The 27,388-nt window shown below is 40.8% G+C and overlaps 1 protein-coding gene across 1 annotated transcript in view; it reads right to left on the bottom strand.

Annotated features, from left to right (window-relative positions):
- The window catches only part of LOC144262287 (follicle-stimulating hormone receptor), a 160,894-nt gene that overhangs the window by 76,366 nt on the left and 57,140 nt on the right, over positions 1-27,388 (bottom strand). Inside the window, exon 2 of the mRNA XM_077812013.1 lies at positions 21,021-21,092. Coding sequence (XP_077668139.1) covers positions 21,021-21,092 — 72 coding nt within the window. The remainder of the gene's footprint in view (positions 1-21,020; positions 21,093-27,388) is intronic.

Below are 27,388 nucleotides of genomic sequence, written 5' to 3'. Positions count from 1 at the left end.
ATAAATGCAAGTTAATGGATACTGAAAAGAATGATTTAGACTATAATATTCATGCACATTGATGGGGTCTAAATTAACCGTATCTACTGAGGAAAAATATGCCTTTCACAGTGGACAGAAAACTGAAATCCTCTGCTCAACATGCAGAAGTGGGCAATATTCAACAATGTTAGACTGTATAAAGAATAGAAAATAATTCTCAAAATATTCTAGCACCACTGTGTAAATCAATTGTATGCCACTCTGTTTAGTTTTGGTCACTATCTCAGAAAGCATTTAGCAGAAAAAGCAGAGGTTCAGAGAAGTCTAACAAAAATGATGAGGGGTCTGGAGAGACCTTTGTATAAGGCAACATTGACAAGATTTGTGTGCGTGTGTGTTTAGCTTAGGACCTGATTCAGCAAGATATTTAAGCACATGCCTAACTGTGAGTACGACTAGTGACTTCAGTGGGGGGAGGGGGGTCTTAAGGCTTGAGTCTATAAAAAAAGACAACAACAAGCAGTCTGACCCCAGTCAAGCAAAGCACTTTATCATATAGAATATTAGGGTTGGAAGAGACCTCAGGAGGTCATCCGAGGGTGCTAAAGGAGTTGGCGGGTGTGATTGCAGACCCATTGGCCATTATCTTTGAAAACTCAAGGCATCGGGGGAGGTCCCGGATGACTGGAAAAAGGCTAATGTAGTGCCCATCTTTAAAAAAAGGAAGAAGTAGGATCTGGGGAACTACAGGCCAGTCAGCTTCACCTCAGTCCCTGGAAAAATCATGGAGCAGGTCCTCAAGGAATCAATTCTGAAGCATCTAGAGGAGAGGAAAGTGATCAGGAACAGTCAGCATGGATTCACCAAGGGCAAGTCATGCCTGACTAACCTAATTGCATTCTATGATGAGATAACTGGCTCTGTGGATGAGGGGAAAGCAGTGGACGTGTTATTCCTTGACTTTAGCAAAGCTTTTGACACGGTCTCCCATAGTATTCTTGCTAGCAAGTTAAAGAAGTATGGGCTGGATGAATGGACTATATGGTGGATAGAAAGTTGGCTAGATAGTCGGGCTCAACAGGTAGTGAACAATGGCTCCATGTCTAGTTGGCAGCCGGTATCAAGTGGAGTGCCCCAAGGGTCGGTCCTGGGGCTGGTTTTGTTCAATATCTTCATTAATGATCTGGAGGATGGCGTGGATTGCACCTTCAGCAAGTTTGCAGATGAGACTAAACTGGGAGGAGGGGTAGATATGCTGGCGGGTAGGGATAGGATACAGAGGGACCTAGATAAAGTAGAGGATTGGGCCAAAAGAAATCTGATGAGGTTCAACAAGGACAATTGCAGATTCCTGCACTTAGGATGGAAGAATCCCATGCACTGCTACAGATTAGGTACTGAGTGGCTAGGCAGCAGTCCCGCAGGAAAGGACCTAGTAGTTACAGTGGACAAGAAGCTGGATATGAGTCAACAGTGTGCCCTTGCTGCCAAGAAGGCTAATGGCATTTTGGGCTGTATAAGTAGGAGCACTGCCAGCAGATTGAGGGACGTGATCATTCCCCTCTATTCAGCATTGGTGAGGCCTCATCTGGAGTACTGTGTCCAGTTTTGGGCCCCACACTACAGGAAGGATGTGGAAAAATTGGAAAGAGTCCAGTGGAGGGCAACAAAAATGATTAGGGAGCTGGAGCACATGATTTATGAGGAGAAGCTGAGGGAGCTGGGATTATTTAGTCTGCAGAAGAGAAGAATGAGGTAGGATTTGATAGCTGCTTTCAATTACCTGAAAGGGGGTTCCTAAGAGGATGGATCCAGAGTGTTCTCAGTGTTACCATATGACAGAACAAGGAGTAATGGTCTCAAGTTGCAGTGGGGGAAGTTTAGGTTGGATATTAGGAAAAACTTTTTCACTAGGAGGGTGGTGAAGCACTGGAATGAGTTACCTAGGGAGGTGGTGGAATCTTCTTCCTTTGAGATTTTTAAGGTCAGACTTGACAAAGCCCTGTCTGTGATGATTTAGTTGGGGATTCATCCTGCTTTGAGTAAGGGATTGGACTAGATGACCTCCTGAGGTCCCTTCCACCCCTGATATTCTATGATTCTAGGAGCTAATCCAGGGGTCTCAAACACGTGGCCCGCAGGGTTCTTTCATGTGGCCCGCCAAGCTCCCGCATGCCCCCCCGCCCTTCTGCCTACCCCGTGGTGCCACGAGCCCAACACCGCTCCCTGAAGCAGCCAGAACTGTTAGGATATAGATATTCAGGCCTGTCTGTAAAGGCCTATACTTTAAGAATTTAGGTATATGTTTATCATTTAGCTAGTTATAGAGGTATAAAAGAGAGAATCAAAATCACTGTCTGCTGGTGTAAGGGCCTTCTCTTACTGTGATAGTCTGAGGCCCTGTTCTTAGGCTAAGATCTTGTGGTTCCGGCTGCTTCCTGGAGCAGAGAAGAGCAGAGTGGCGCAGGGCCAGGGCAGGCAGGCAGCAAAACTGCCCTGGCCCCGGTGTGCACCGCTGCCACCCAGGAGTCGCTGTAGGTGAGCTGCGCCGGGCCAGAGCCAGCACCCCAAACCCCTCCTGCACCCCACACCTCAACTCCCTGCTCACCCCCTGCCGCATTCCACACCCCTCCTGCACCCCAACTCCATGCCCTGAGCCCCCTGCCACACCCCACACCCCTCCTGCAGCCCAACCCCCTGCCCGGAGTCCCCTGCCACACTCTGTACCCCGACCTCCTGCTGCACCCCTCCTGCACCCCACACCCCAACTCCCTGTCCTGAGCCCCCTACAGCACCCTGCACACCTCCTGCACTCCCTGCCCAAGCCCTCTGCCACACCCTGTACCCCGACCCCCTGCCACACCCCTCACCCCTCCTGTACCCCACACCCAAACTCCATGCACTGAGCTCCCTGCCATATCCTGCACCCCTCCTGCACCTCAACTCCATGCTCTGAACCCCCACCGCATCCCGCACCCCTTCTGAACACCCTGGGGGCTGGGAGGGGGCGGAGTTGGGGTGGGGACTTCAGGGAAGGGGTTGGAATGGGGACAGGGAAGGGGTGGGAAGAGGTGGGGCAGGGGCGGGGCCTCATGGAAGGGGTGGAGTGGGGGCAGGACCGGGGCAGCAAGTGGGGGGTGTCAGTGATGTGGCCCTCAGGCCAATGCACTAGTCCTCATGTGGCCCTCGTAGTCATTTGAGTTTGAGACCCTGATCTAGTCCAATCCCCTCATCAAAGCAGGACCAACACCAACTAAATCATCCCAGCCAAGGCTTTGCCAAGCTGGGCCTTCAAAACCTCTAAGGATGGAGATTCCACCACCTCCCTAGGTAACCCATTCCAGTGCTTCACTACCCTCCTAGTGAAATAGTGTTTCCTAATAGCCAACCTAGACATCCCCCACTGCAACTTCAGACCATTGCTCCTTGCTCTGTCATCTGCCACCACTGAGAACAGCCGAGCTCTATCCTCTTTGGAACCCCCCTTCAGGTAGTTGAAGACTGCTATCAAATCCCCCCTCACTCTTCTCTTCTGCAGACTAAATAACCCCAGTTCCCGCAGCTTCTCCTCGTAAGTCATGTGCTCCATGCTTAACTTTAAGCACGTGAGTAGGCCCATTGAGGTCAACAACAGTACTTAAACATATGCTTAAAGTGTTTTGCTGGATCAGAGCCAGAGTTAGTGTTCAGTATCTGGCAGAATGCTGCCCTTATAAGAAGGGACACACAACATAATAAAAAAAGGATAGAGAAGGAAATTGGGGTTATCCTATTTATCTTTTCTCATAATAAACTATTTTTTATAAACATATAAATCTTCATGTTTTAGGACACAAACCAGCCACAAAATGATGGGGAATTAGAGGAAAAAAACCTCTCCCTCTCGATAGGTAATTCCCTAATGGTTCAATACAAGGCTTCATACTTTTATTGGAAGCAACTGGTATTAGACATTGTAAGAAACAAGATCCTAGACTAGACAGATTTCTGGTCTGTTACTCTATGTCAATAAGTAAGTTCTAATAAGCTGCTGAATATATTTTAAAGTGCACAGCCAGTAGTATTTGTCAATATTTTACATTATTCTCCTGTTAATTTGTAATTTCAAACTCATATTTGCCTTGTTAAACATGTCAGACTGCTTTCATTCTAAACCATAACAACTAGAATTTGTGCAAGTTAGCCAAGTAAACCTTAAAAATATTCTACTCTTAAATGTACTTTTTATATTTTATATTTTATTATTTATTAGGTATAGATTACCAGCAATGTGCCTGGTGCTTTACAGACAAAACATAATGTACCTGTCCCTCAGGGACTATGTATGCTAGGCACATAAGGCAACTGAACAGTTACCATCTGTGATGCCTGCACCAGATACTGAAAATAAAGTGCGAAGACAAAATACCAAACACAGAGGTGCTGGAGCACACAAGACTGACATTTAGAAACCATTATTAAGCAGATGAGGTTGCAATTGCTTGGTCATATCAGAACAACGGGAGGAGACAATATCCCCAACAATATTTTATACAGCGAGATTTGTGATGGCTCTAGAAAGCAGGGTCTCTCTTTCTGGCAGTACCATGATGTGTGTAAAAATTATATGAAGTTGTCCAACATCAATGTAGAAAGCTGGGAGGAGTGTGCAGAATCCTGTCCAATCCAGAGGCAGTATTTGGCGCTGAGTGCAGCTCAGAGTATGGAAGCAAAGCGAGAAAGAAAAAAGCAGAGTGCTATATCTTGGATTCCAACTCAGACAATACATGGATCTGTGAAACTTGTAACAAGCTGTGTCACTCTCAAATTGGGCTTGTCAGCCATAAGCAGATTATGACTAGCCCTCTTACGCGTACACCATGATCTAGGTGAGTAACAGTTGCCTAGACCTGTCCCAAAAATCTAAACAAACTATTTTATGAGTAAGCTGTTCTGAGATTGGCTAAAGTGCACAGTGGGCTAGTTTCATTCTTGCTGTACACTCATTGAAGTCAGTAGATGTACACCTAGGATGAATTTTGTCCAGTGAGTCTCTTTTATAGAGCAATCAGAATACACCTTACTAATAATGGTAGAATAATTACCTGCCACTCCACTTAATCAGGTCAGAATTGAGAACCTGCTACCGCTCTGACCATACAGTACAACCTGTATTGGTCAGTGCCGAGTGCTGGGTGGCTGTTAATTAACGAAGAAACTTCAGGAAGTGCCAACAGCAGCAGCATATGAGTGCCTGAGAAGGGTAGTGGAACCCCTGATGGAGGAAATGCCATCAAAAGGTGGGTGAGCAAATTCACTCAGTGTATTTGCCAACGGCATCCATGCAGGTCAGATTCAGCCTTTCAGCTGTGGCTGACAACCAATCTAGGAGTGGAGCCTTGAAAGGCAGGCAGATGGAATATCTCCTTCATCATAGCTGGTTCCAAATGTATCAACTCCCACCCTTCCTTTGGTCCAAACCAGTGAAGTCAGGAGGGGAACGCTGACACATGGGCAAAGCAGCACCTCCATATTAATTGCCCAAGCTATTGCAGCCACATTACATGGAGAAGGCACTCCATCCTTTCTGGTAGCATGGAAGGTGGCAGTTACAGGTTATAAACTCTCACATGACTGATGTAGAGGAGGGTCACCTTGGACAGTGGGAGGAATTATTGCATTCCACTGGTCAGCCATGGCCCGCCACAAAGCTGGGCAGCCCCTGGACAGTTAGGTGGTGACCCGCCACTGTCTGTCTGCCTCATGGGGTGCATGGGGCTAGACCAAAAGTTGCAAGGAGGATGGAAACCTTGCACCCGGCAAAAATAAGAAACCAAGAACTTTCTGGCTTGGAAGCTGGAATGTCAGGACCATGTGCCCAGGACTGATAGATGTTGATGACCTACAATACACAAGCAGCAAACAGAAGTCTGCTTTACTAGACCGTGAGCTGTACAATCTCAACCTTGACATTGCAGCACTCCAGGAAACAAGACTGGCAAATGCTCGTTCTGTCCAAGAGGCCAATTATACCTTCTTTTGGCAAAGTAAAAGTAGCGAAGAAAATCGTCTGCATGGTGTCGGTTTTACTTTGATAAACAAATGTGTAAAGCTCCTACAAACACCCATTGGGAAGTCAGAGCGTATTATCTCACTTAAATTTCAGGTGACCATCGGTTCTGTGAACATCATCAGTGCTTAAACTCAAATCTAGCCTGGAGGAAAAGGATACATTTTACAGCTCTCTGCATCAACTCATCAAAAGAATACCATCAACTGAACAACTTTTCCTCCTCGGTGACTTCAATGCAAGGATCAGCACAGACAACAACTCATGGCAAGACTGCCTAGGACATTTTGGCATCAGAAAGATAAACGAGAGTGGTCAACAACTTCTTGAATTCTGTGCTCAAAATCAAATGTGCATTACCAATTCATATTTTACGGGAAAAGTGTCTTGGCGAAATCCATGATCAGGCCACTGGCACCAACTAGACCTTGATATTGTCAGGAGGAAAGACCGACCCTCAGTACAGAACACTTGCACGTTCCTCAGTGCTGACTGTGACACTGAACACTCTTTGATTATTAGCAAAGTGAAGGTTACAGCCAAGAAATTACATATAGTGAAACCTAGGAGCAAACCCAAAATCAACACTACTAACACCAAAAATCAGAGGAAATGTCAGGAATTTGTGAAGGCTTCTGAACTCAGTATGCATAGGAAGTCACTACCGGAGAAGGAAGAGGAATTTTGGGAAGATTTAAAAACAACAATCCATGAAACAGCTTTAGCTACATTTGGGGGAATGTATTCAACATACACACAGGAAGGTGAGTGTCCCCTATTCTGGCTACCTGTTTTTGTATCGTGAAGTTCATAAAATAGGAACCATAAATGATGTTCTGGGTGATTTTTCTGTCAAACACACTTCAGTTTTTACTGTCAGCTTTGTATTAGAACAATTAAATTATGACACTACTAAAAATTAAAACAAAACAGTCATTCTTGCTAAATAGAAGAAAACAATAGCAAAACATATTTGTATTTCTTTCTAAATATATTTTATCCAGGTAGCAAGTAGCAGTAGTAAAATACATAATCATATGGAAGTAACTATGAAATTAAAATAAAAAAAATGGAAATATGTGCTTTAATTTACATATGCAAATACAAACATAATATTGCAATCAGGGCTTTCTTGTAGATTTTTTTAAAGTAAAAAATTGGAAAAAACAATAGTATTGACATTGTGAACTGATTTTACATTTACTCTATTCAACTCTATTTTTAAGGAACATTATTTTATTTTTAATACCGTTCACTCCAAAAATTAGCAAAAGCATGGAGATCAGGTTAGGTGAAGATGTTATGTATTTACTGAAACAATGTGGAGTCCAGTGGCACCTTAAAGACTAACAGATGTATTTGGGCATAAGCTTTTGTGGGTAAAAAAACCCATTTCTTCAGATGCATGGAGTGAAAATTACAGATACCTATGTATTTATGGGGATATTATAATACTCTGACTGAAATCTCTGCTCTTGGACATCACTTGTGAGTTACTGGCACTAGTAATTAAAGAGCAGTTCACTTTTCCGTATGTCTGTGAGGAATGACAAAAGTAACACAAACTTCAAGGTCTCTCCCACAGATAGGCCTTGGCAAGAAAAGGCAGAATACCAGGTGGTGTTGTAGCACAAGCATTCTACAGATTAAAATTTTAAAAAGATAGTCTTAATCCATTATTGATTGCATTTAGAATACAGCACATATCCTTTATTCCCAGACAATAAACTTAATTAAGATAACAACATGCCACCTGTGTTCTTACATGCAGAAAACTTAAGATAACTATCCTAAAAGGAGTATTTGCAGGAGCAGGAGACAGAGCATTATTGGTAGTGAGCCCACATCTTGAGAATTTAAGGTTGATCAAAATACAACTCAACCAAATCCAATCACATTGAGAAGCAGCAGCAAAATGAATCTCAGTCTAGGTTTTGCACTGACAGTATATTGTGGAACTCTTGAGAAAGTGGAGCATAGCCATTCACCCAGCCAAAATAGGAATAAACTTCAAAGGGGAGCATGTGGTGTCAGGGGAGGTGACGATTCTACGCTTATCTGTGTGTGCGCATGCCATACAGGACACTGTTTATCTAACAGAGCAAATACAGTGCCTCTGTGTTTGTATGTACGTATATATATATGTATGTATGTATATATGTATAGTAGTAATGAACGCTTCCTTACATTGTTTTGCTATTGAACTACAGGCCTGAATCAGAGGTATCATCTCCAGGGATTAGAGGAGGAAGTGTCACTTGTAGGTTTCAGAAGAGAATGATCAGTCCTTCTGCCCATTCAGTCCTTGGCCTGAATACTCAAACTGCAACTGTGATGCTGTTGTTTGGGATGTGGAATCCCACCAGGAGGAACAGGACCAAGATCTGTGATTATTCATGACACACAGATGATCAAATATTTATTGGATGGTAGCAATCTTCAGTCACTGCTGACCTATACTGCATTCGAGATGGTGAATCAGGCATAAAAGGTTCCATATTACATCATCAGATGCATGAGACATTCAGTCTCTGGCTTCTCAGTTTTAACTCTGAATTTCCTCACTTTTGTTGATTAATGTAAAAGTCCTTACTTTAAAAAAACATAGTTCTCTATTGTCTGAGAGAAAATGCATATTTAGACTCATGTAAATGCAGTAGCAGGCTTATTTGTATCTCTAGCTATTCCCATTATACAGAAAATTACACAAAACCTCCAACAAGGTAAACTAGAATATAACACGTATGGTGGTAAACCCTTGCATATTTATTGTGAAAAGCATGATCTTTATGTATTTTTCTATGAACGCCATGTGTAGCTTCTCTCCCTTGCAGTTTGTGGTGTTTAATACTTTTGTGGATGCACATTTACCTGATAGATCACAACAGCTCCTGCAAATCCATATTCTGCCTTTTTTCAAAGACCGTAGGTTTGTCCAAAGCAGGGGTCTCAAACACATGGCCCGCAGGCCACATGCGGCCTGCTGAGTTATTTCTTGTGGTCCGCCATAGGCGCTGACTCCACCGGCAGCCAAGCTCCTCTCACCGCTTGCCCCCACTCCTTCTCCTCTCAGAGCATGCTGCGTCCCCTCTCCTACGCCTACCTCCCAGGGCTTCCCGCCACCAAACAGCTGTTTGGCGGCACTTAGGACTTTCCAGGAAGGGGGGAGGAGCAGGGACCTGGCGTTCTCAGGGGAGGAGGCAGAGAAGAGGAGGGACCAGGGTGGGGATTTGGGGAAGGGGTTGGAATAGGGGCAGGGAGGGGGCAGAGTTGGGGTGGGGAAAGGGGTTGGAATGGGGGCAGGGAAGGGGTGGAAAGAGGCGGGGCAGGAGCAGGGCCTCATGGACTAGATGAGCAGTCTGAGGTATGAAGTTCAGCATGTACGATTCTTTGCTGTGAGTAGTTAGGAAGAATGTTTGTTAAAAGTGGCAACTTATTTTGTATGACTAGTTACTTTAAAAAGTTCCTGCCATTACAGCTATGTTGATAGACTTAGTGTAGATCATCATCAGTGTTACTGACCACATAAGGAATAGTTATAGGTGTTTATATTTTATTAAAACCCCTCTTCACATTACAGTTTTTAAAAAGTTAATACATTGACTTTTAATAGCATAGTATATTACTCTTCATTTTTAAAATTTTTGACTATACTTTTATATCGTTGTATGAAAAGATTTCAGTGATGCGGCCCTTGGGCCAATGTACTAGTCCTCATGTGGCCCGCATGGTGATTTGAGTTTGAGATCCCAGGTCCAGAGGGACCATAATTGTCCAGAATGTCTCTGCTATCTAGAACCAGTTTCCAGGGGTCTCTGTTATGTTCATGTTTTAAAAGTCCTCAAAATAATTCAAATTACTATTTTCTTTATTACCTGCCCCACCACTACCAAAAGATGAGGTACACAATAAATTCTGAAGGAAAAATAAAAAGGACTGGTAACATTGCAATTTCCAAAACTGAAGCATTTTTGGTAGCACCAGACTCAGGCTGCCCGTCCTTGCCTGATGATGTATGTGCTATCCCTTATTTGGGACATACATCATAGAATCATAGAATAATAGAATATCAGGGTTGGAAGGGACCTCAGGAGGCATCTAGTCCAACCCCCTGTCAAAGCAGGACCAATCCCCAACTAAATCATCCCAGCCAGAGCTTTGTCAAGCCTGACCTTAAAAATATCTAAGGAAGGAGATTCTACCACCTCCCTAGGTAACGCATTCCAGTGTTTCACCATCCTCCTAGTGAAAAGGTTATTCCGAATATCCAACCTAAACCTCCCCCAATGCAACTTGAGACCATTACTCCTTGTTCTATCATCAGCTACCACTGAGAACAGTCTAGATCCATCCTCTTTGGAACCCTCTTTCAGGTAGTTGAAAGCAGCTATCAAATCCCCCCTCATTCTTCTCTTCCGCAAACTAAACAATCCCAGTTCCCTCAGCGTCTCCTCATAACTCATGTGTTCCAGTCCCCTAATCAGTTGTGTTGCCCTCCGCTGGACTCTTTCCAATTTTTCCACATCCTTCTTGTAGTGTAGGGCCCAAAACTGGACACAGTACTCCAGATGAGGCCTCACCAATATCCAATAGAGGGGAATGATCACGTCCCTCGATCTGCTGGCAATGCATACATATACATCCCAAAATGCCATTGGCCTTCTTGGCAACAAGGGTACACTGTTGACTCATATTCAGCTTCTCGTCCACTGTAACCCCTAGGTCCTTTTCTGCAGAACTGCTGCCGAGCCATTCGGTCCCTAGTCTGTAGCAGTGCATGGGATTCTTCCGTCCTTAGTGCAGGAGTCTGCACTTTGTCCTTGTTGAACCTCATCAGATTTCTTTTGGCCCAATCCTCTAATTTGTCTAGGTCCCTCTGTATCCTATCCCTACCCTCCAGAGTATCTACCTCTCCTCCCAGTTTAGTGTCATCTGCAAACTTGCTGAGGGTGAAATCCACACCATACTCCAGATCATTTATGAAGATATTGAACAAAACCGGCCCCAGGACCAACCCTTGGGGCACTCCATTTGATACCGGCTGCCAACTAGACATGGAGCCATTGATCACTACCCGTTGAGCCTGACAATCTAGCCAACTTTCTATCCACCTTATAGTCCATTCATCCAGCCCATATTTCTTTAACTTGCTGGCAAGAATACAGTGGGAGACCGTGTCAAAAGCTTTGCTAAAGTCAAGGAATAACACATCCACCGCTTTCCCCTCATCCACAGAGCCAGTTATCTCATCATAGAAGGCAATTAGATTAGTCAGGCATGACTTGCCCTTGGTGAATCCATACCCTTGGTGAATCCGTGGTTAGTCTCTAAGGTGCCACAAGTACTCCTTTTCTTTTTGCGAATACAGACTAACACAGCTGTTACTCTGAAACCATGCTGACTGTTCCTGATCACTTTCCTCTCCTCTAGATGCTTCAGAAATGATTCCTTGAGGACCTGCTCCATGATTTTTCCAGGGACTGAGGTGAGGCTGACTGGCCTGTAGTTCCCAGGATCCTCCTTCTTCCCTACACTACATGTAATGTAGATGGGCACTATATTAGCCTTTTTCCAGTCGTCCGGGACTTCCCCGGATCGCCATGAATTTTCAAAGATAATGGCCAATGGCTCTGCAATCACATCCACCAACTCCTTTAGCACTCTCGGATGCAGCACATCCGGCCCCATGGACCTGTGCTCATCCAGCTTTTCTAAACAGTTTTCTAAATAGCCCCGAACCACTTCTTTCTCCACAGAGAATTTAGTGCAAGATTGTGCCACTATGCTGGGTCTGTGTGAAGTTGCAACTGATTACAACTGATAATCTTTGAAACAAGAATGCTAAATAAATAAAAAAGAGAACTGATTTAATAATTTTATTAAGATAATGTTGAAGTAAAAAGAAATTGGTACAGAGTTTAGGCATAGAAGTTTCTGGTTATCAGGGAATAAGGTACAGATTATCAAGGGGTGTGAAATTCGGTTTAGGAGTGGGTGGCATAAAGAAAACATAATCTGCAATTTTACTACTAGTGACACTATCCTGTGTGCCAAGTTGCAGCCATGGCAAGCATTTTACAGCCAAGGTAGAAATGCTTAAAACTAGGGAGTTTTAGGCTCATATTCAGCAAAGTACTTAAGCATGTGCCTAATTATAAGCACATAAGTGGGCACATTGTCATCATGAAACTTGATTCAGCAATCACTTGGTTTTAAACAATTTTTTTTGTTAAAAAATGCAGTTGTGTCTAATCCAAAGCCCACTGAAATCAGTGGAAAGAGTCCTCAACTTCAGTGAGTTTGGGATTCGGATCTTGTGGAATGAACATTTATGGGAGACTGGATAGCTCAAGTTTCAGCCAGGATGGAAGTTTCATAGAGTTTCATAGATATTAAGGTCAGAAGGGATCATTATGGTCATCTAGTCTGACCTCCTGCACAACGCAGGCCACAGAATCTCACCCACCCACTCCTGCGATAAACCTCTCACCTATGTCTGAGCTATTGAAGTCCTCAAATTGTGACTTCTTAGCACTGTGCAGCCGCTTAGTTGCCTTATATAAAATATTGGTGGTCTCAGTCATGTCTTGTTCCTAGAAGATCAATATAAATCACCATGAAATGTGGCGCTAATTGTCACTTTGTTGGTAGTCCCAGCAGAGAAGCTAAAGGACTGAATACGCCTAGTGACAAAATTAGCCTCTTATCCACAGATGACAGCTCTAGACTACTGGTGAAGGACATTAGTGGGGAGATGAAGAGAAACCAGTGCTTGTATTGCCACTGTCTGTTCTATAGACAAGAGGACTTCAATCTTGAGGCGTGCTGATCTGTCAGTTTCCTTGAGCTCTGAGGTTTTCATGATTTTCAAGATTTAGGAGCACAACTCCCATTGTCCTCCAATATAATCGGTGCTCCTAAATCCCTCAGGAACTTTTTGAAAATCTTTGTTAGGACACAGATATTCAGGCCTGTCTATAAAGGCCTATACTCTAAGAATTTAGGTGTATTCTTATCACTTGGTTAGTTATAGAGATATAAAAGAAAGAATCAAAATCACTGTCTGCCGGTGTAAGGGCCTTCTCTTACCGCGACAGTCTGCGGCTCTCTTCTTAGGCTAAGGCCTTTGGCTAAACAGCAGAGGCAGCCATAAGCAGGGAAGCGAATGGTCATATCCTTACAGTCCAAACTAGTCACATTGAAATAACATGCTATTGGGCTATTAGGAATACAATCCTGTCCTAATAATGCCTATCACCTCCAGAGAAAGGGAATTGCCAAGGAGATGTAAAAGGAAACTTAGTTTGATAGCATCTTGTCTGGCAAGAATCCTCATTTCTGTGTTGTTCTATCACTGTAGTCCCCATTTCCCTATTGTTTGTTTGTATAATCTCTGTCTGGTTCTGTGATTGTTTCTGTCTGCTGTATAATTAAGTTTGCTGGGTGTAAACTAACTAAGGTGGTGGGATATAATTGGTTAAGTAATCATGTTACGATATGTTAGGATTGGTTAGTTAAATTTCAGTAAAATGATTGGTTAAGGTATAGCTAAGCAGAACTCAAGTTTTACTATATAGTCTGCAGTCAATCAGGAAGTAAGTGGGGGGGAATGGGAACAGGGACACAGGTAAGGCTCTGTGGTGTCAGAGCTTGGAAGGGGGACACTAAGGAAGGAAACTGGAATCATGCTTGCTGGAAGTTCATCCCAATAAACATCGAATTGTTTGCATCTTTGGACTTTGGGTATTGTTGCTCTCTGTTCATGTGAGAAGGATCAGGGAAGTAAGTGGGTGAAGGAATAAGCCCTAACAATCTTTCCCTAAAATCATTAAAAAACTCCCATTCCCCAACAATCCCAATATAGCTTTTTCCTTCTCAGCAACATGTAGTCATAGAACATAGTCACACACCAGGGTGAATTTGTCTTTGACTGAACAAAAGAGGAAGGATGTTTCATTCCATCGTAGGTCAAAGAGAGGATGGTGAAATGAAACATTATGCTTTAGCATTAGTCTTACAAAAGAGGAGCTATGAATTCTCAAAGGATCATGTCTTAGGGAAGAATGAAGCTGTGGCACAGAGGCCCATTGGTACCAGCTGGCAAAGGGTTCACTGTTCCATAGAAACTCTTAACAGCCTGACAAAGTGACTACCCCTAGCACACTGCTACAATATTTATGTATAAAGAACTTTGTGTGAGGTCTTTAATGAATAATAGGGTCACAATGGTCATTAATACTGTGACATGTATACACAGATACCATGTACGAAGTTATGTATATATATATAAAATAGGTTCCTAAAAGTCTGAACAAGGCATGGTTGATGAACAAGTTTCTGTTACATAAAAGGGTGTATAGTCACATGTAAATGAAGCATTGTAAGCCCTGTTTGCATACAAAGTCAACATGAGTCAGAGTCACCACACCAGGGATAAACCATGGTGAGTCATCCTGACTCTGGGGACAAACAAAAGACTTTGGAGGATATAAAGAGAAGGCAACAGGAAACCATTTTATCCTGCACCTGAGGAAGTAAATAGACAGCATGTTTACATTCATGAAAACAGGATCCCAACCAGCTTTGGTTAGAAACACTGCAAAAGACATGTGGGGTATGATAAACTTATTTAGATAGATGGTTAGTCTGTTAGAGTTAAGTTTAGTCTCTAGGAAACATATTATTTTGTTTTATAGGGTTTCTGTTATCTTTACTCACTAGCTCTTAAATCTCAACCTTTGATAATGAAGTTATGCTAGTTTTCACTCTAAATATATCTCAGTGCTGTGATTTTATATAGGATCTGATGCTCAATTGCATCAAACAAGCTGCTGTGTGCACTGTCCCCCTCAGGATAGCAAATCTGGTATTTCTGTGAGTAGCCAATAACAAGGGCGGGATATCTCAAGGGAATGCTCCAAAGGGGCTCTAGGACTGAGGTGCAACTATTGTTATCCTGCAAAGCAAAATGATGGCTAACATTGTCCTGAAGAGGTTGTTTGGGTCGCTAACAGACTGGGACATGTCAGGGAGCTGACACCCAGGTAACCACAGACATAACTCTCTCTTTCTCTCACTGGAGGCAGGGGAGCAACAAGGTAACTCACTGTGCTGGATACCCAGACGAAGCATCATAGATGCTTGTTTGGTCTTGAATGGGGTAAGGAAGTCATGACCCTGCACCTTCAGTATCACAGCAGAGACATCTGATCACAGTGTCTCTCCAAACAAAGGTGCACCTAAATAGTTCTCAGAGTGCCTTCCTTCTAGCTCTCCAGTGACACTTAAATATTGAATATTTAAGTACTGAATATAAGCTTGTCATTTGATTTTGAATTTTCTAAATGTCACTGCCATGGCATTTCTATCGCTCATTTCTATCGGTCATTTGCATTTTTCCTTGAATAAAAAAGTGCATCCAATCATCTCTACTATAGTTTCTATTCTTCCTCCAGTCTCATTAAACAAAATATTAAATTATATCATCACAGACAACTTATATTAAATACTCTTTGATTTTTTACTTACCATATGTGTTTAGAGAATTCAGTACATCTCCAACTTTCAGATTTAGGGGCAGAGTGAGCGAGCAAGCATGAGCACGCAACTCAAAAGGCTAACTACCCATTAGCATTTCCCTCCCGACTTCAGGTCAACTATTTAGTATCAGGCCTAATTACCTCTAAACAGCTATGGTATCTGGGGTTAGACTAGGCATTGTCACATCTGCATTCAGCACCCCTGACATGCTAAACTCTGGAAACATGAGGAAACTGCAAAGAGAACCTTCTTTTATATGCCTCAGATTTTCTCTCTTTCTAATTAAGAACTTTTCAGCCCACACTAAGTAAATAGCTTATAGTGCACCTAGATCAGCAGCAGCAGCACACATACAGGAGTTTATAGGAACAGATAAATTCCTATTGGCTAGAAGTGGAACAGAAAAAAGGTGTAACTGGTATAACTAATGTTTTTGACTGTATTCCTATTTACTAAATTAGAGTGGAGACACAGCAGAAGAGAAGCTTGAGAGCAGCTGGTGAGAAGGTCACCCGTTTCCAAACTGGTTAGGCTGCTGTTTAGATCTCTCGTTCTTTGAAATAGCCTTCTGTGAGAAAATAAATTCCTTCATATCCCTAATTTTCTGCTAAATACAGGTATGATGGCCCTAATCAAAACTTTTTTTGAGTCTGCATGAGAGTATAAGACTTAGGATTCTTATCCAGATTTTCTGGAGGACCATCTATTTCTCCCCGCCCTAGTTTCCCAGAATACTTCAGTATACTGGCAGGCCCTCTCTCTGTGGCAGCTCCACTTCTAATAGCAGGTAAGCTGGTGTCCAAGGTAGGTAATTACCTGCTAAATTATGGGCCTTAAGACCAACCCCATTCGCAAAAGCACAGTTACAAATGCTTCTGACAATCTCTCTAATAGACACATTGTAAATAAATTAAAATGGTCTTTTAGACTGTGGGAAATCTGATTTTCCCTTACATGTCTCATTCACTAATATACACAGCAAATTTAGTCAGTCTCTTGATTTTTAATCTTTCAGTTCCATGTAAGCACAGTATGTACAGTATAGAAAAGTATCTAATTTGTATACATCAGGCAAACCAAATTTGACCATATTAAGATATCACATTATTAATAGCTGTTTCCTTTAAATAGCCTTCAGTTTGCTTTAATCTTCTTTTTTTGTGCATGATCTTGTGTGAGAAAAGAGGCTTTCATTCAGAGTTCTATTTTTATATGCAAATATACCATTTGATTATATATATTTTTTGTCCCTGTGTTATCATGAATATTTGCAATGAATGATATATGGGTTATATTTATGATTTGTGAGCTATTTCATATTATAGCTGCTTGCCTGCTCATCTGCATATACAACATCCCTGCTGATATTGATTTGTCTCATATACATATTAATCACACTTCTATTTTCAAAGATACTTTGTTATAAACAGTTTTTCCCCCAGAGTTATAGTAGCACAAAGATGTATTTTCAACTGAGCTCATCTCCATATATAATTTTTTGTTAACAATAAATCACCACTTTGTCACAGCCACCATATTCAATATTGACACACATTATATAGCTCTGACATATGGCTTCTGAGTAATTAAAGACCATGTAAACAGTTTACAGCTCACTTTGCAAGCCACTTCACAGTCCAATGACTTTAATAATATTCTGCAAATACCAAACAAAAAAAGGAAACCAGCAGAGTCTGTGAGAAGCAAGTGTCAGCAAAACTAACTGCATGATCAGAGCTGGTTTTATTCCTAACTGGTAAACTCCATGACCATACAAAATGATGACTGTTTGCTGCATTTAAGCGATGAGCAACTAAACAGTGCAGGAAATCCTTTGAAATAAAATTTAGTAGGTCAGATTAGCCATTGTGTTACTCCAATTTAATGCTCATTGAGTTCAACGCACTGATGTAAAGCAGCTGGAGTAAAGCAGGGTAGAATCAGGCCCTCTAACTGGGGTGAACAGATGTCTCAGGGTATTGCTATAAGGTTCCCTTCTATGGGACCATCTGCACCAATAACTTTTGTATAGGTGCCCCTTGACTGCAATACAGTTTTCCTCCCAACATGGTTTAATCTTGCTGTGTAGGTGGACCAAATTGTGTTTTAACTAGGGCTGTCAAGTGATTAAAAAAATTAATCACGATTAGTCTCACTGTTAAACAATAAAATACCATTTATTTAAATATCTTTCGATGTTTTCTACATTTTCAAATATATTTATTTCAGTTACAACACAGAATACAAAGTGTAAAGTGCTCACTTTATATTTATTTACGCTTACAAATATTTGCACTGTAAAAAACAAAAGAAATAGTATTTTTCAATTCACCTAATACAAGTACTGCAGTGCAATCTCTTTATCATGAACGCTGAACAAACAAATGGAGAATTATATACAAAAAAATGCATTCAAAACAAAACAATGTAAAACTTTGGAGCTTACAAGTCCACTCAGTCCTATTTCTTGTTCAGCCAATTGCTCAGATAAAGAAGTTTGTTTACATTTTCAGGCGATAATGCTGCCTGCTTCTTGTTTACAATGTCACCTGAGAGTGAGAACAGGCATTCACATGGCACTGTTGCAGCTGGCATTGCAAGATATTTGCATGCCAGCTGCGCTAAAGATTCAAATGTTCATTCATACTTCATCCACCATTCCAGAGGACGTGTCCATGCTGATGACAGGTTCTGCTCGATAACAATCCAAAGCAGTGGGGACCAACACATGTTCATTTTCATAACCTGAGTCAGATGCCACAAGCAGAAGGTTGGTTTTCCTTTTTAGTTGTTCAGGTTCTGTAGTTTCCACATCAGAGCGTTGCTCTTTTAAGACTTCTGAAAGCATGTTCCACACCTCGTCCCTAACAGATTTTGGAAGGCACTTCAGATTCTTAAACCTTGGGTTGAGTGCTGTAGCGATCTTTAGAACTCTCACATTGGTACCTTCTTTGTGTTTTGTCACATCTGCAGTGAAAGTGTTCTTAAAATTAACATGTGCTGAGTCATCATCTGAGACTACTATAACATGAAATATATGGCAGAATGCAGGTAAAACAGAGCCGGAGACATACAATCCTTCCCCAAGGAGTTCAGTCATAAATTTAATTAACACATTTTTTTTTAACGAGCGTCATCAGCATGGAAGCATGTCCTCTGGAATGGTGGCTGAAGCATGAAGGGGCATATGAAGCATTAGCAGCATTATCTCCCATAAATGTAAACAAACTTGTTTCTCTTAGCGATTGGTTGAACAAGTAGTAGTACTGAGTGGACTTGTAGGCTCCAAAGTTTTTCATTATTTTGTTTTTGAGTGCAGTTATGTAACAAAAAATATCTACATTTGTAAGTTCCAGTTTAACGATAAAGAGATTGCACTAAAATACTTGTATGAGATGAACTGAAAAATACTATTTCTTTTACCATTTTTACAGTGCAAATATTTGTAATAAAAATAATATAAAGTGAACAGTGTACACTTTGTATTCTGTGCTGTAACTGAAATCAATGTATTTGAAAATGTAGAAAAACTTCCCAAAATATTTAATAAATTTCAATTGGTAATCTATTGTTTAACAGTGTGATTAAATTGCGAGTAATTTATTTAATCATGTTTAATTTTTTGAGTTAACTGCAATTAAATTGACAGCCCTCGTTTTAACTATGCTCCTGAACCATGAACATGAGCACTGATGAGGATCTCATCAGAGCTAAAAGACCAAATAGTATTTTAAACGTGTTGAGAGCTACTGAGTTGTAATCAGGTACCCCAACATGGTGGTAGTTACACATTATGGTGCAGGTGGGACATACAGTATCAGTTCTAATTCAGCCCTTTTTTCATGATGGAAAGCTGTTACTATGTGACCACTGCTCAGTGACTTACACTGAAATGTGCTGATGGTCTGTGTGTAGGACCTAGTTTACAGATGTCCACTTCCACAAAAGCACTTCTGGCATTAATTAGTATCCACCCTGGCAGTGTGAAAAGAGAGACGAACACTGAATGGGCCATGGAGTCTGGGCTACACTATCACCCTTAGAGGTAGTCCCTCTATTACTTCATAGCTGAGGCTGCACTGGTGGGTTGTTATAGAGAAATGTGTAACTGCTTCGTAGTCAAAAAGTCAATTTATTATTTCATCCTCTTTTAAAAGAACAAAAATGTTATTTTTATGAAGAACCCAATCTAATTGCATGAAGTGAATTGGAAGCTTTTATATTGACTTCATTTCGGAGTTGAATTGGAGATAAGAGGGGAAACACATTTAATCAAAATCAAGTACACGTTATTTTGCTAAGGGTCTGAAGTCACATTACAGTGTGTAACAGAAAATTCACAACTGCCAATCAAATAGACCATTTTTTTCTTCCAATGGGACTTAAACATGCACTTAAAATTAAGCATATCCTTTAAGTGTTTTGCTAAACTGGGATGGTACCACCAACATGCTTAGAGTTAAGCAAATGCTTAAGTGCCTTGATGAATCAGGGAGTCTGCTAGTTTAGGCTCTGTGATACTTAGAGAACTGGACAAACAAAACAATACTACTGGGCAGAGGGATTTAGTCTCAAGAGAAAGTCAAAGGGTTGCATGTAAGAATGAACAACATGCTGGAGGCAATATTCTGGGAGCTGGGGCAAGGAGGATGGTGAGGAGCCAAGTAAGGAAACAGAGTAGATGATCACAATAGTCCCTTCTGATCTTATAAGCTGAGTCTATGACTTTCAACAGCAAAAGAACACTGGTCAGACTACTTGTTCTTTTTCCTCCAGTGGTGGAGGTGCACTGGGAACAAGGCTGTGTCAGAGAAATAGCGCAGAAACGGGTGCATTACACACCTGTTTACCAGGTTAATTACACTCATAATTAATCAGACTGATTAATAACAACTCAAGCCCTCTGTAATTATATGTACTTATTCATCATGGTATCTGAACACTACAGTTAATAGGAAGTGGACATCTCTATCCTGTGGATGGCTTTGTAAAATCTCAGCACAAATCAGTAACTCCCCTTGCTTCCCATAAAACATACAGCAAACTAGTCCAATTATTCACTGGTGAAAGGGAAATTGGTTGACCCATAGTTCTGAACAGCAGTGCTGATTCTGAGTTGACATACTGTAATGAAGCACTGTAATGAATTCTCAGATTGCCATGGACTTTTGCTATGACATTTTCCTCATTAATTATGCTGACATCGTGTGCTGATCTCAACCCTTGCCCAAACACTATTTCTTGCAGATGTATTTGTGACAATGTTGTTTTGGAATGCTGGTTTATCTTTATTGTTTCAATTTTTCACAGATCTGTAACTAGATGAAAAACATATCCCTGCAGTGCAGAGAGAGAGTGGCTTGCTTGCAGAACAGGACAGTAAAAGAATCTGCAACCCCAAATCACTGTTTAAAATAACAGGTTGGTTCCTTGTGAATGCAATACGTACATTTTCTCTAGGTCACTGAGTCCTGAGAAAGCTCCTTTTGCAACGACTCTCACCTTGGTGAGGACAAATCTCCTGAAAATAAAGAAAATTCATGCTGATTATTTATTATGTATATCACAATACTGCCCAGTGGCCCCAGTCAGGATCGTCGTTCCACTGTTCTCCGGATGGCACAAACACAGAGGCAGAGAAGATTTTTGCCCCAAAGAATTTACAATTTAAGATGCTGAGCTGTCATTGTCATCATCAGTATGGATAACTCCCCATGTAGCCCTTACGCTTTAACAGTTTGCCCTGAGCAAGGGGCAGCATGCTGTTGTGCTGCCACTGAAGCATCCCAGGAGGCCAAATGTCACTCAATGAGTCACAGTTTCCCTTTTGGTCTCCACTGCTTTGGCAGGGAGTAAACAGTTCTGGGTCCACACCTGGGATAACTATACTGTCCAATGCTTGGTGAGGCAGGGGATGGAGACATTCCCCATCCCCTCCTGCCCTCTCCCGCCCATCTGCATGTGGTGGTGGAAGAAATGGTTCTGTGGGGCCTTATTCACCTTCTGTACTGTGAGTGGTGGGATAGGTCACTGACACAAAGCACTAAAGGGTTGCCTTATACTCCCTGTACCTTGCACACAAGTCAGGCCACAATCTGACCCTAAATAATAGAAGTGCACAGACAATAGGGTGTCCGGTAATATCTGCTGTGGATGTAACTTTAGGAATCTATAGGGAATACTGTGTTTAACAGTTTGTGCTGATAATTACACAGAGTATTCCACAGAATGGTGGTGGAACTAATGAGAACTTCAGAAAGTACTGCATGGTTCATGGAAGACTCTTTTCCACAAAAAAAATCTAAGAACATAAATGTCAGTGCACTGCTTTAGGCCCCTTCTACTAATGAAGGTTCATCTCTTTTAGCAGAGTAAACACAGGAAAATACAGAAATGTGCTGTAGTGCTTGACAAACAAAAAGGAGGGGTATCTACTGGTCCTTGGATAAATAACATTATCCTAATTAAAGGCTTTTCCCCACAAATTTAATTATGTATAGTGGTGAAAAAATAATGAATTACTTATGCTAAAATTACCTGTTTATAAGGTTATTTAATACTACCTGAAAGGCCATTATGTGTTAGAAGCCAGGACAAGCAGCTGTGATATGGAGGGAATGAACCACACATCATACAGTGTGTTGGTAAAGGTTTCAGAGTGGTAGCCATGTTAGTCTGTAGAGACTAACAAATTTATTTGAGCAGAAGCTTTCGTGGGCTAAAACCCACTTCATTAGATGCACAGAGTGAAAAACACAGTAAGCAGTATACAGCTTATATATACAGTATATATCTTTTACAGCACATGAAAAGATGGGAGTTGCCTTACCAAGTGGAGGGTCAGTGCTAACTAGGCCAATTCAATTAAGGGAGAAGTAGCCTATTCTGAACAGTTGACAAAAAGGTGTGAGTATCAAAGGAGGGGAAATTACTTTTTGTACTGACCCATCCACTCCTAGTCTTAAGTCAGGCCTAATTTGATGATGTCCAGTTTGCAAATTAATTCCACTTTTGCAGTTTCTTGTTGAAGTCTGTTTTTGAAGTTTTTTTGTTGAAGAATTGCCACTTTTAAGTCTGTTATTGAGTGTCCAGGGAGATTGAAGTGCTCTCCTACTGGTTTTTGAATGTTACAATTCTTAATGTCTGATTTGTGTCCATTTATTCTTTTGTATAGAGACTTGTCCAGTTTGGCCAATGTACATGGCAGAGGGGCATTGCTGGCACATGATGGCATATATCACATTGATAGATGTGCAGGTGAATGAGCCCCTGATTGTGTGGCTGATGTGGTTAGGTCCTATGATGGTGTCCCTTGAATAGATATGCAGACAGAGTTCGCAACGGGGTTTGTTGCAGGGATTGGGTCCTGGTTTCATGTGCTGTAATATTTATATTGCTTACTGTATGTTTCACTCCATGCATCTGATGAAGTGGGTTTTAGCCCACGAAAACATATGCCCAAATAAATTTGTTAGTCTCTAAGATGCCACAAGGACTCCTCATTTTTGTGTTGGTAAAGGAATTTATCCTTATTTCCAGAACTGCTGTTGGCAACTGAAATCACACTCAAACCCTTTCAGGTACAAAGACAGATGCTGGCCATAAAAGAAAAAAAAGGGACCTTTTTAATCAAAAAGCCACACACAGGTATGTCAAATATGCAATTCTCTCTCTCAGTCTATTTTTCCCCAGGAATGACATCTAATTGTTTCTTGAATTACCACAGAGGTTTTGTCTCAACAGCCTCACCTAATAGCAATTCCTTGCTTTTATCATCTCAGGGCCAAGAACTGTCTCCTAATGGTTGTTTTAAATCTGTTACCTTTTCATTTCCATTGATGTTGCCTTATTTTAACATCTGTACAGGGCTGGAAACAGGAACTTAGATTGATATTACCTACTGTACACCATTGCAGTTTATACCTATCTTTTAACAATCTGCACTTCAAGGCTAGAGAGACTTTCTATCCCATTGTTCACATCAAGTATTCACAGAATCTACTGTCCTCATTATGCTATGTAATTAGTCTAGAATTTCCATACGATGATCTCGTTTTAATTAAAATCTCAGGTAAGGATATTATCTTGCTGGAATTCCACTATAATGATTTTTTACTATGTAGCTGCATATCTTTGGTGGAATATGGCTCCTCATTTAGATCTCTGAATTTAAGTAGTTCAATATTTAAATACCTTGGGTGAAATTCATGTCTGGTTTAACTCCATTAACTTCCATGGGGTTATACCAGGAATGAATTCGCCCTCTCATATTTTCATTTAGTGAAAGATGATTGATTAAATCTATTTTGGACTTCATCATTCTCCTATTATTATTATTATTATTACTATTATTAATTGAAACTGTTCAGAAATTGCTTCCATACACAGTGTCGCATAAGAATTGAGGCACTGAGATCATTATGCAAATGTTGAAGGATTAAAGAGCTTCCAGAAAAGGCCTAACCTGGATTATGCAATTTGTAAAGCTTTCCCCAAAACAAGGTGAAGGTAGTTCATTCAAAGCTATGTCTGGACTTTCATAGTTCAGCTAAATACAGTGTAAGCCTTCAAAATACCCAGTAGGCTTAGTGTTACATAGCTGAACCAATTAGGGAACTGTTTAGCTTTGATCTACTTTGAAACCTGTTCCAAACACCATTTTGTAGCAATAATTCCTTGACTAGGGATCCCTAGAAGGCATGTTCAGTATGAACAGCCATATATATTTTTGCCAGTATATAGAAATGCTCTAAATCAAATCCTCTTGATATGGATGCAGAGCATCAAGATGTGTAGATACCTCTAATTAAGAACTGGATTCTGCTACTCTTTAGTTACCCATGGTTCATACAATTACACACGTGTAACTACATTCATGTGAGTAGGCCCATTGAACTCAGTGACACTACTCATATGAGTAAAACTACTTGTGTGTATATAAGTGTTTGCAGAATCAGGACCTTACTTTGCAACTTTAATCTGAATAAGTCATTTTGTCAAGTAAAGTGCTACTCAGTGTGAGTAAGGATGCCAGAATCAGACTGTTTTTTAATGTATTGGAGCTGTTAAAATTTAATTGGTGTTTAATAGCTAAATCTTGAACATCACTTAGAAAAATTTAGGACCAATTGTTCAATAAACCAATGTGCCTAACTAGGCTGTAATAAAGTTAGTCTTATTGATGCAAATAACATTGAAGGCATGTCTACACTGCAAGAAAATACCTGTGGCCAGCCCATGTCAGCTGACTTGGGCTCCTGCTACAGGGCTATAAAATTGCAGTGTAGACTCTATTCATATAAACTTTTAAATTGCAAATTAGACACTTCACTAAACAAATATATAATCCAATTTGCACACACAGTCTACACTGCAATTTATAGCCCTGCAGCCCGAGCCTGAGTCAGCTGACATGGGCCAGCCACAGGTATTTTCTTGCAGTATAGATATACCCTACAAATCTAATTTAATCCAAAGAGGCTATTTGTTAAAATTATCAACTATATAATGGATATGTATCTATTACAACCAATGAAGTGATGTATAGTTTATAAATCTCAACAACTAAGTGTTAAGAATTAGCCTGTATTTAAATGACCTCAAATAATAGTTAAGTAGCAATTCCCTGTTTGAGGTATCTACATAAAATATAACCAATGACCGACCACTTCTTTAGTTTTTTTTTTAGAATAATTTTAGTAGGGTCACATCTGACTAACATAAGTATTTGTGCTTAAGCATTTTTATGCCAAAACACAGAATAAGTCATAAGAGTCAAACTAAAAGATTAGAAAGGTTTATATACAATGGAAAGAAGCACATCTCTAATCACTGTACAACAGCCCTAGCCTGTGGGTGTTTTTATTTTGTGTTTATTTTTAGTAGCTGTATATGTTTTTTTCAATACTTAGTTGATTTTTATTAATTGCATTGTATAATAGCTGTGTGTGCAAATTGGATTATATATTTGTTTAGTGAAGTGTCTAATTTGCAATTTAAAAGTTTATATGAATAGAGTCTACACACTAATGGCCATAGCTCAAGCCCATTGGAGTGAACGGAAAGACTCCCAATGACTTCAAAGGATTTTTGGATCAGAAAAGAAATGGAACAATATAAAAAACACAATAAAACTTGAGTCTTGGGCACAATTTATCAGAGTTCTGTTTCCTAATCCAGTTTCTTCTTTCAGTACAATCAATGACGAGTAGCCAAGTGTCCAGGTACTTGTTGTACTTTTTTTTTGTTAGGCAAATCATGGTGTCTAACCTCCATATACAGACTATCAGTCTTGCAAGTTGGAAGACACCTCTAATAGGTCATCTGGTCCCCTTCTGGGGTTTTATGGTAAGATTTTATCAGTAAGCCAGATTCTGATTTCATTTACCACGGTGTACGTTTTGAAAAAACTCTAGTGACACTAAAGCTTTTATTATTATTTGTATTATGGAAATGCCTACTGGCCTCAACTGAGATTAGAGTCCCATTGTGCTAGGCATTGTACAAACACACAGCAAATATCCCTGCCCCAAATATATTACAATCTACATAGACAAGACAGGCAAATGTGGGAGGAGAAATAAGCACAGAGAGGTGAAATGATTTGCCCAAAATCACACAGCAAATCAGTTAATTAGCCATAAATGGTTCTCCAGGGTCCTGACTCCAGGAATTCCAGATTTACAGTATGTAACATAACTGAATCTGGCACATTATTCCTAAACCATCCCTAATATACAGTATGTTTCTCTATCAAGCCTTAAATATCTCCACTGATGGTGACACTGCAGTCTGCTGTGGAAGCTTGTTTCATTGCAAAATTGTTTTTTTATAGTTAATGTTCTAATATTTAACATATATTTCCAACTCCAGCCTAAACCTGTTCTTGCGACTAATAAGGATATTTGATTTCTACTCTATTTGTAACATCCTTTTGTGTCTTTATGTACAATTATGTCTCTCCTCATACTTAGTTTCTTCGCACTGAATATGCTCAGGTCTCTCAACGGTTTTCCCAAACCTTTTATCATTTTAGTTACTTTCCTATGAACTGAAGGTCTGTCTTTTAGGAAAAATGGATGCAACAGTGTTCCATTTAAGGCCTGATCAGTGCAGAGTGGAAAAGAACCTTCACTTGTTGATTTATTCAGGATATAATACAGATAGATCTAGATGTAGTTATTTAAAACATTTCAGAGGCACTATTGATAAGAATCTAAATGCTGTTCAATAATCAATATACAACTTCATGTCACAATGAAAGAACAAACAGCTCAAGCACACAACTAACTAGAACCAGAGGATCTGGTGTAACCAAAATGCCGAAGCTACAGGTAAACCACCCAGCCAATGAAAAAATTACCTGACACAGAAGATGGGAATTAAAAGGAGGTAGCAAATGATCATGAATAAGCTCACCTAAACACATGAGGCATGCCTCATGCTCTGAAGGCAGCAATCAAAGGATTCTATTGAACCTTCTCCTGGAGAAAGAGTTTTACAGCTGAAGATCCTCAGGCATGACAGACAAGAGATAGATGGTGTCAGGGACAGGGAAAGGGGCAGTCTTGTCTAATGGTTAGAACAAGAGCCCAGCCAAATGGTTAGAGCTGAGAACAGGAACTGGGAACCAGAGCCAGAGCCAGAAGCTGGGCAAAGGCACAGGGCCAGAACAGATGGGAGCGGAACAGGAACAAGGCTAGGAACAAGACAGTCACAGAAGAGATCACAGCCAAGGCAGAAGTGTTGAGTAGCTGCTGAGCTTAAATGCAGACCTGTTGTCTCCTTGCATCCAGTCCATCAGGCAATTCTGCCACT

The sequence above is a fragment of the Eretmochelys imbricata genome, chromosome 3 (genome assembly GCF_965152235.1).
Source record: "Eretmochelys imbricata isolate rEreImb1 chromosome 3, rEreImb1.hap1, whole genome shotgun sequence".
NCBI classification, from domain to species: domain Eukaryota; kingdom Metazoa; phylum Chordata; order Testudines; family Cheloniidae; genus Eretmochelys; species Eretmochelys imbricata.
The sequence above is the reverse complement of the archived record's forward strand: the minus strand, read 5'-3'. Positions and strand labels throughout refer to the sequence as shown.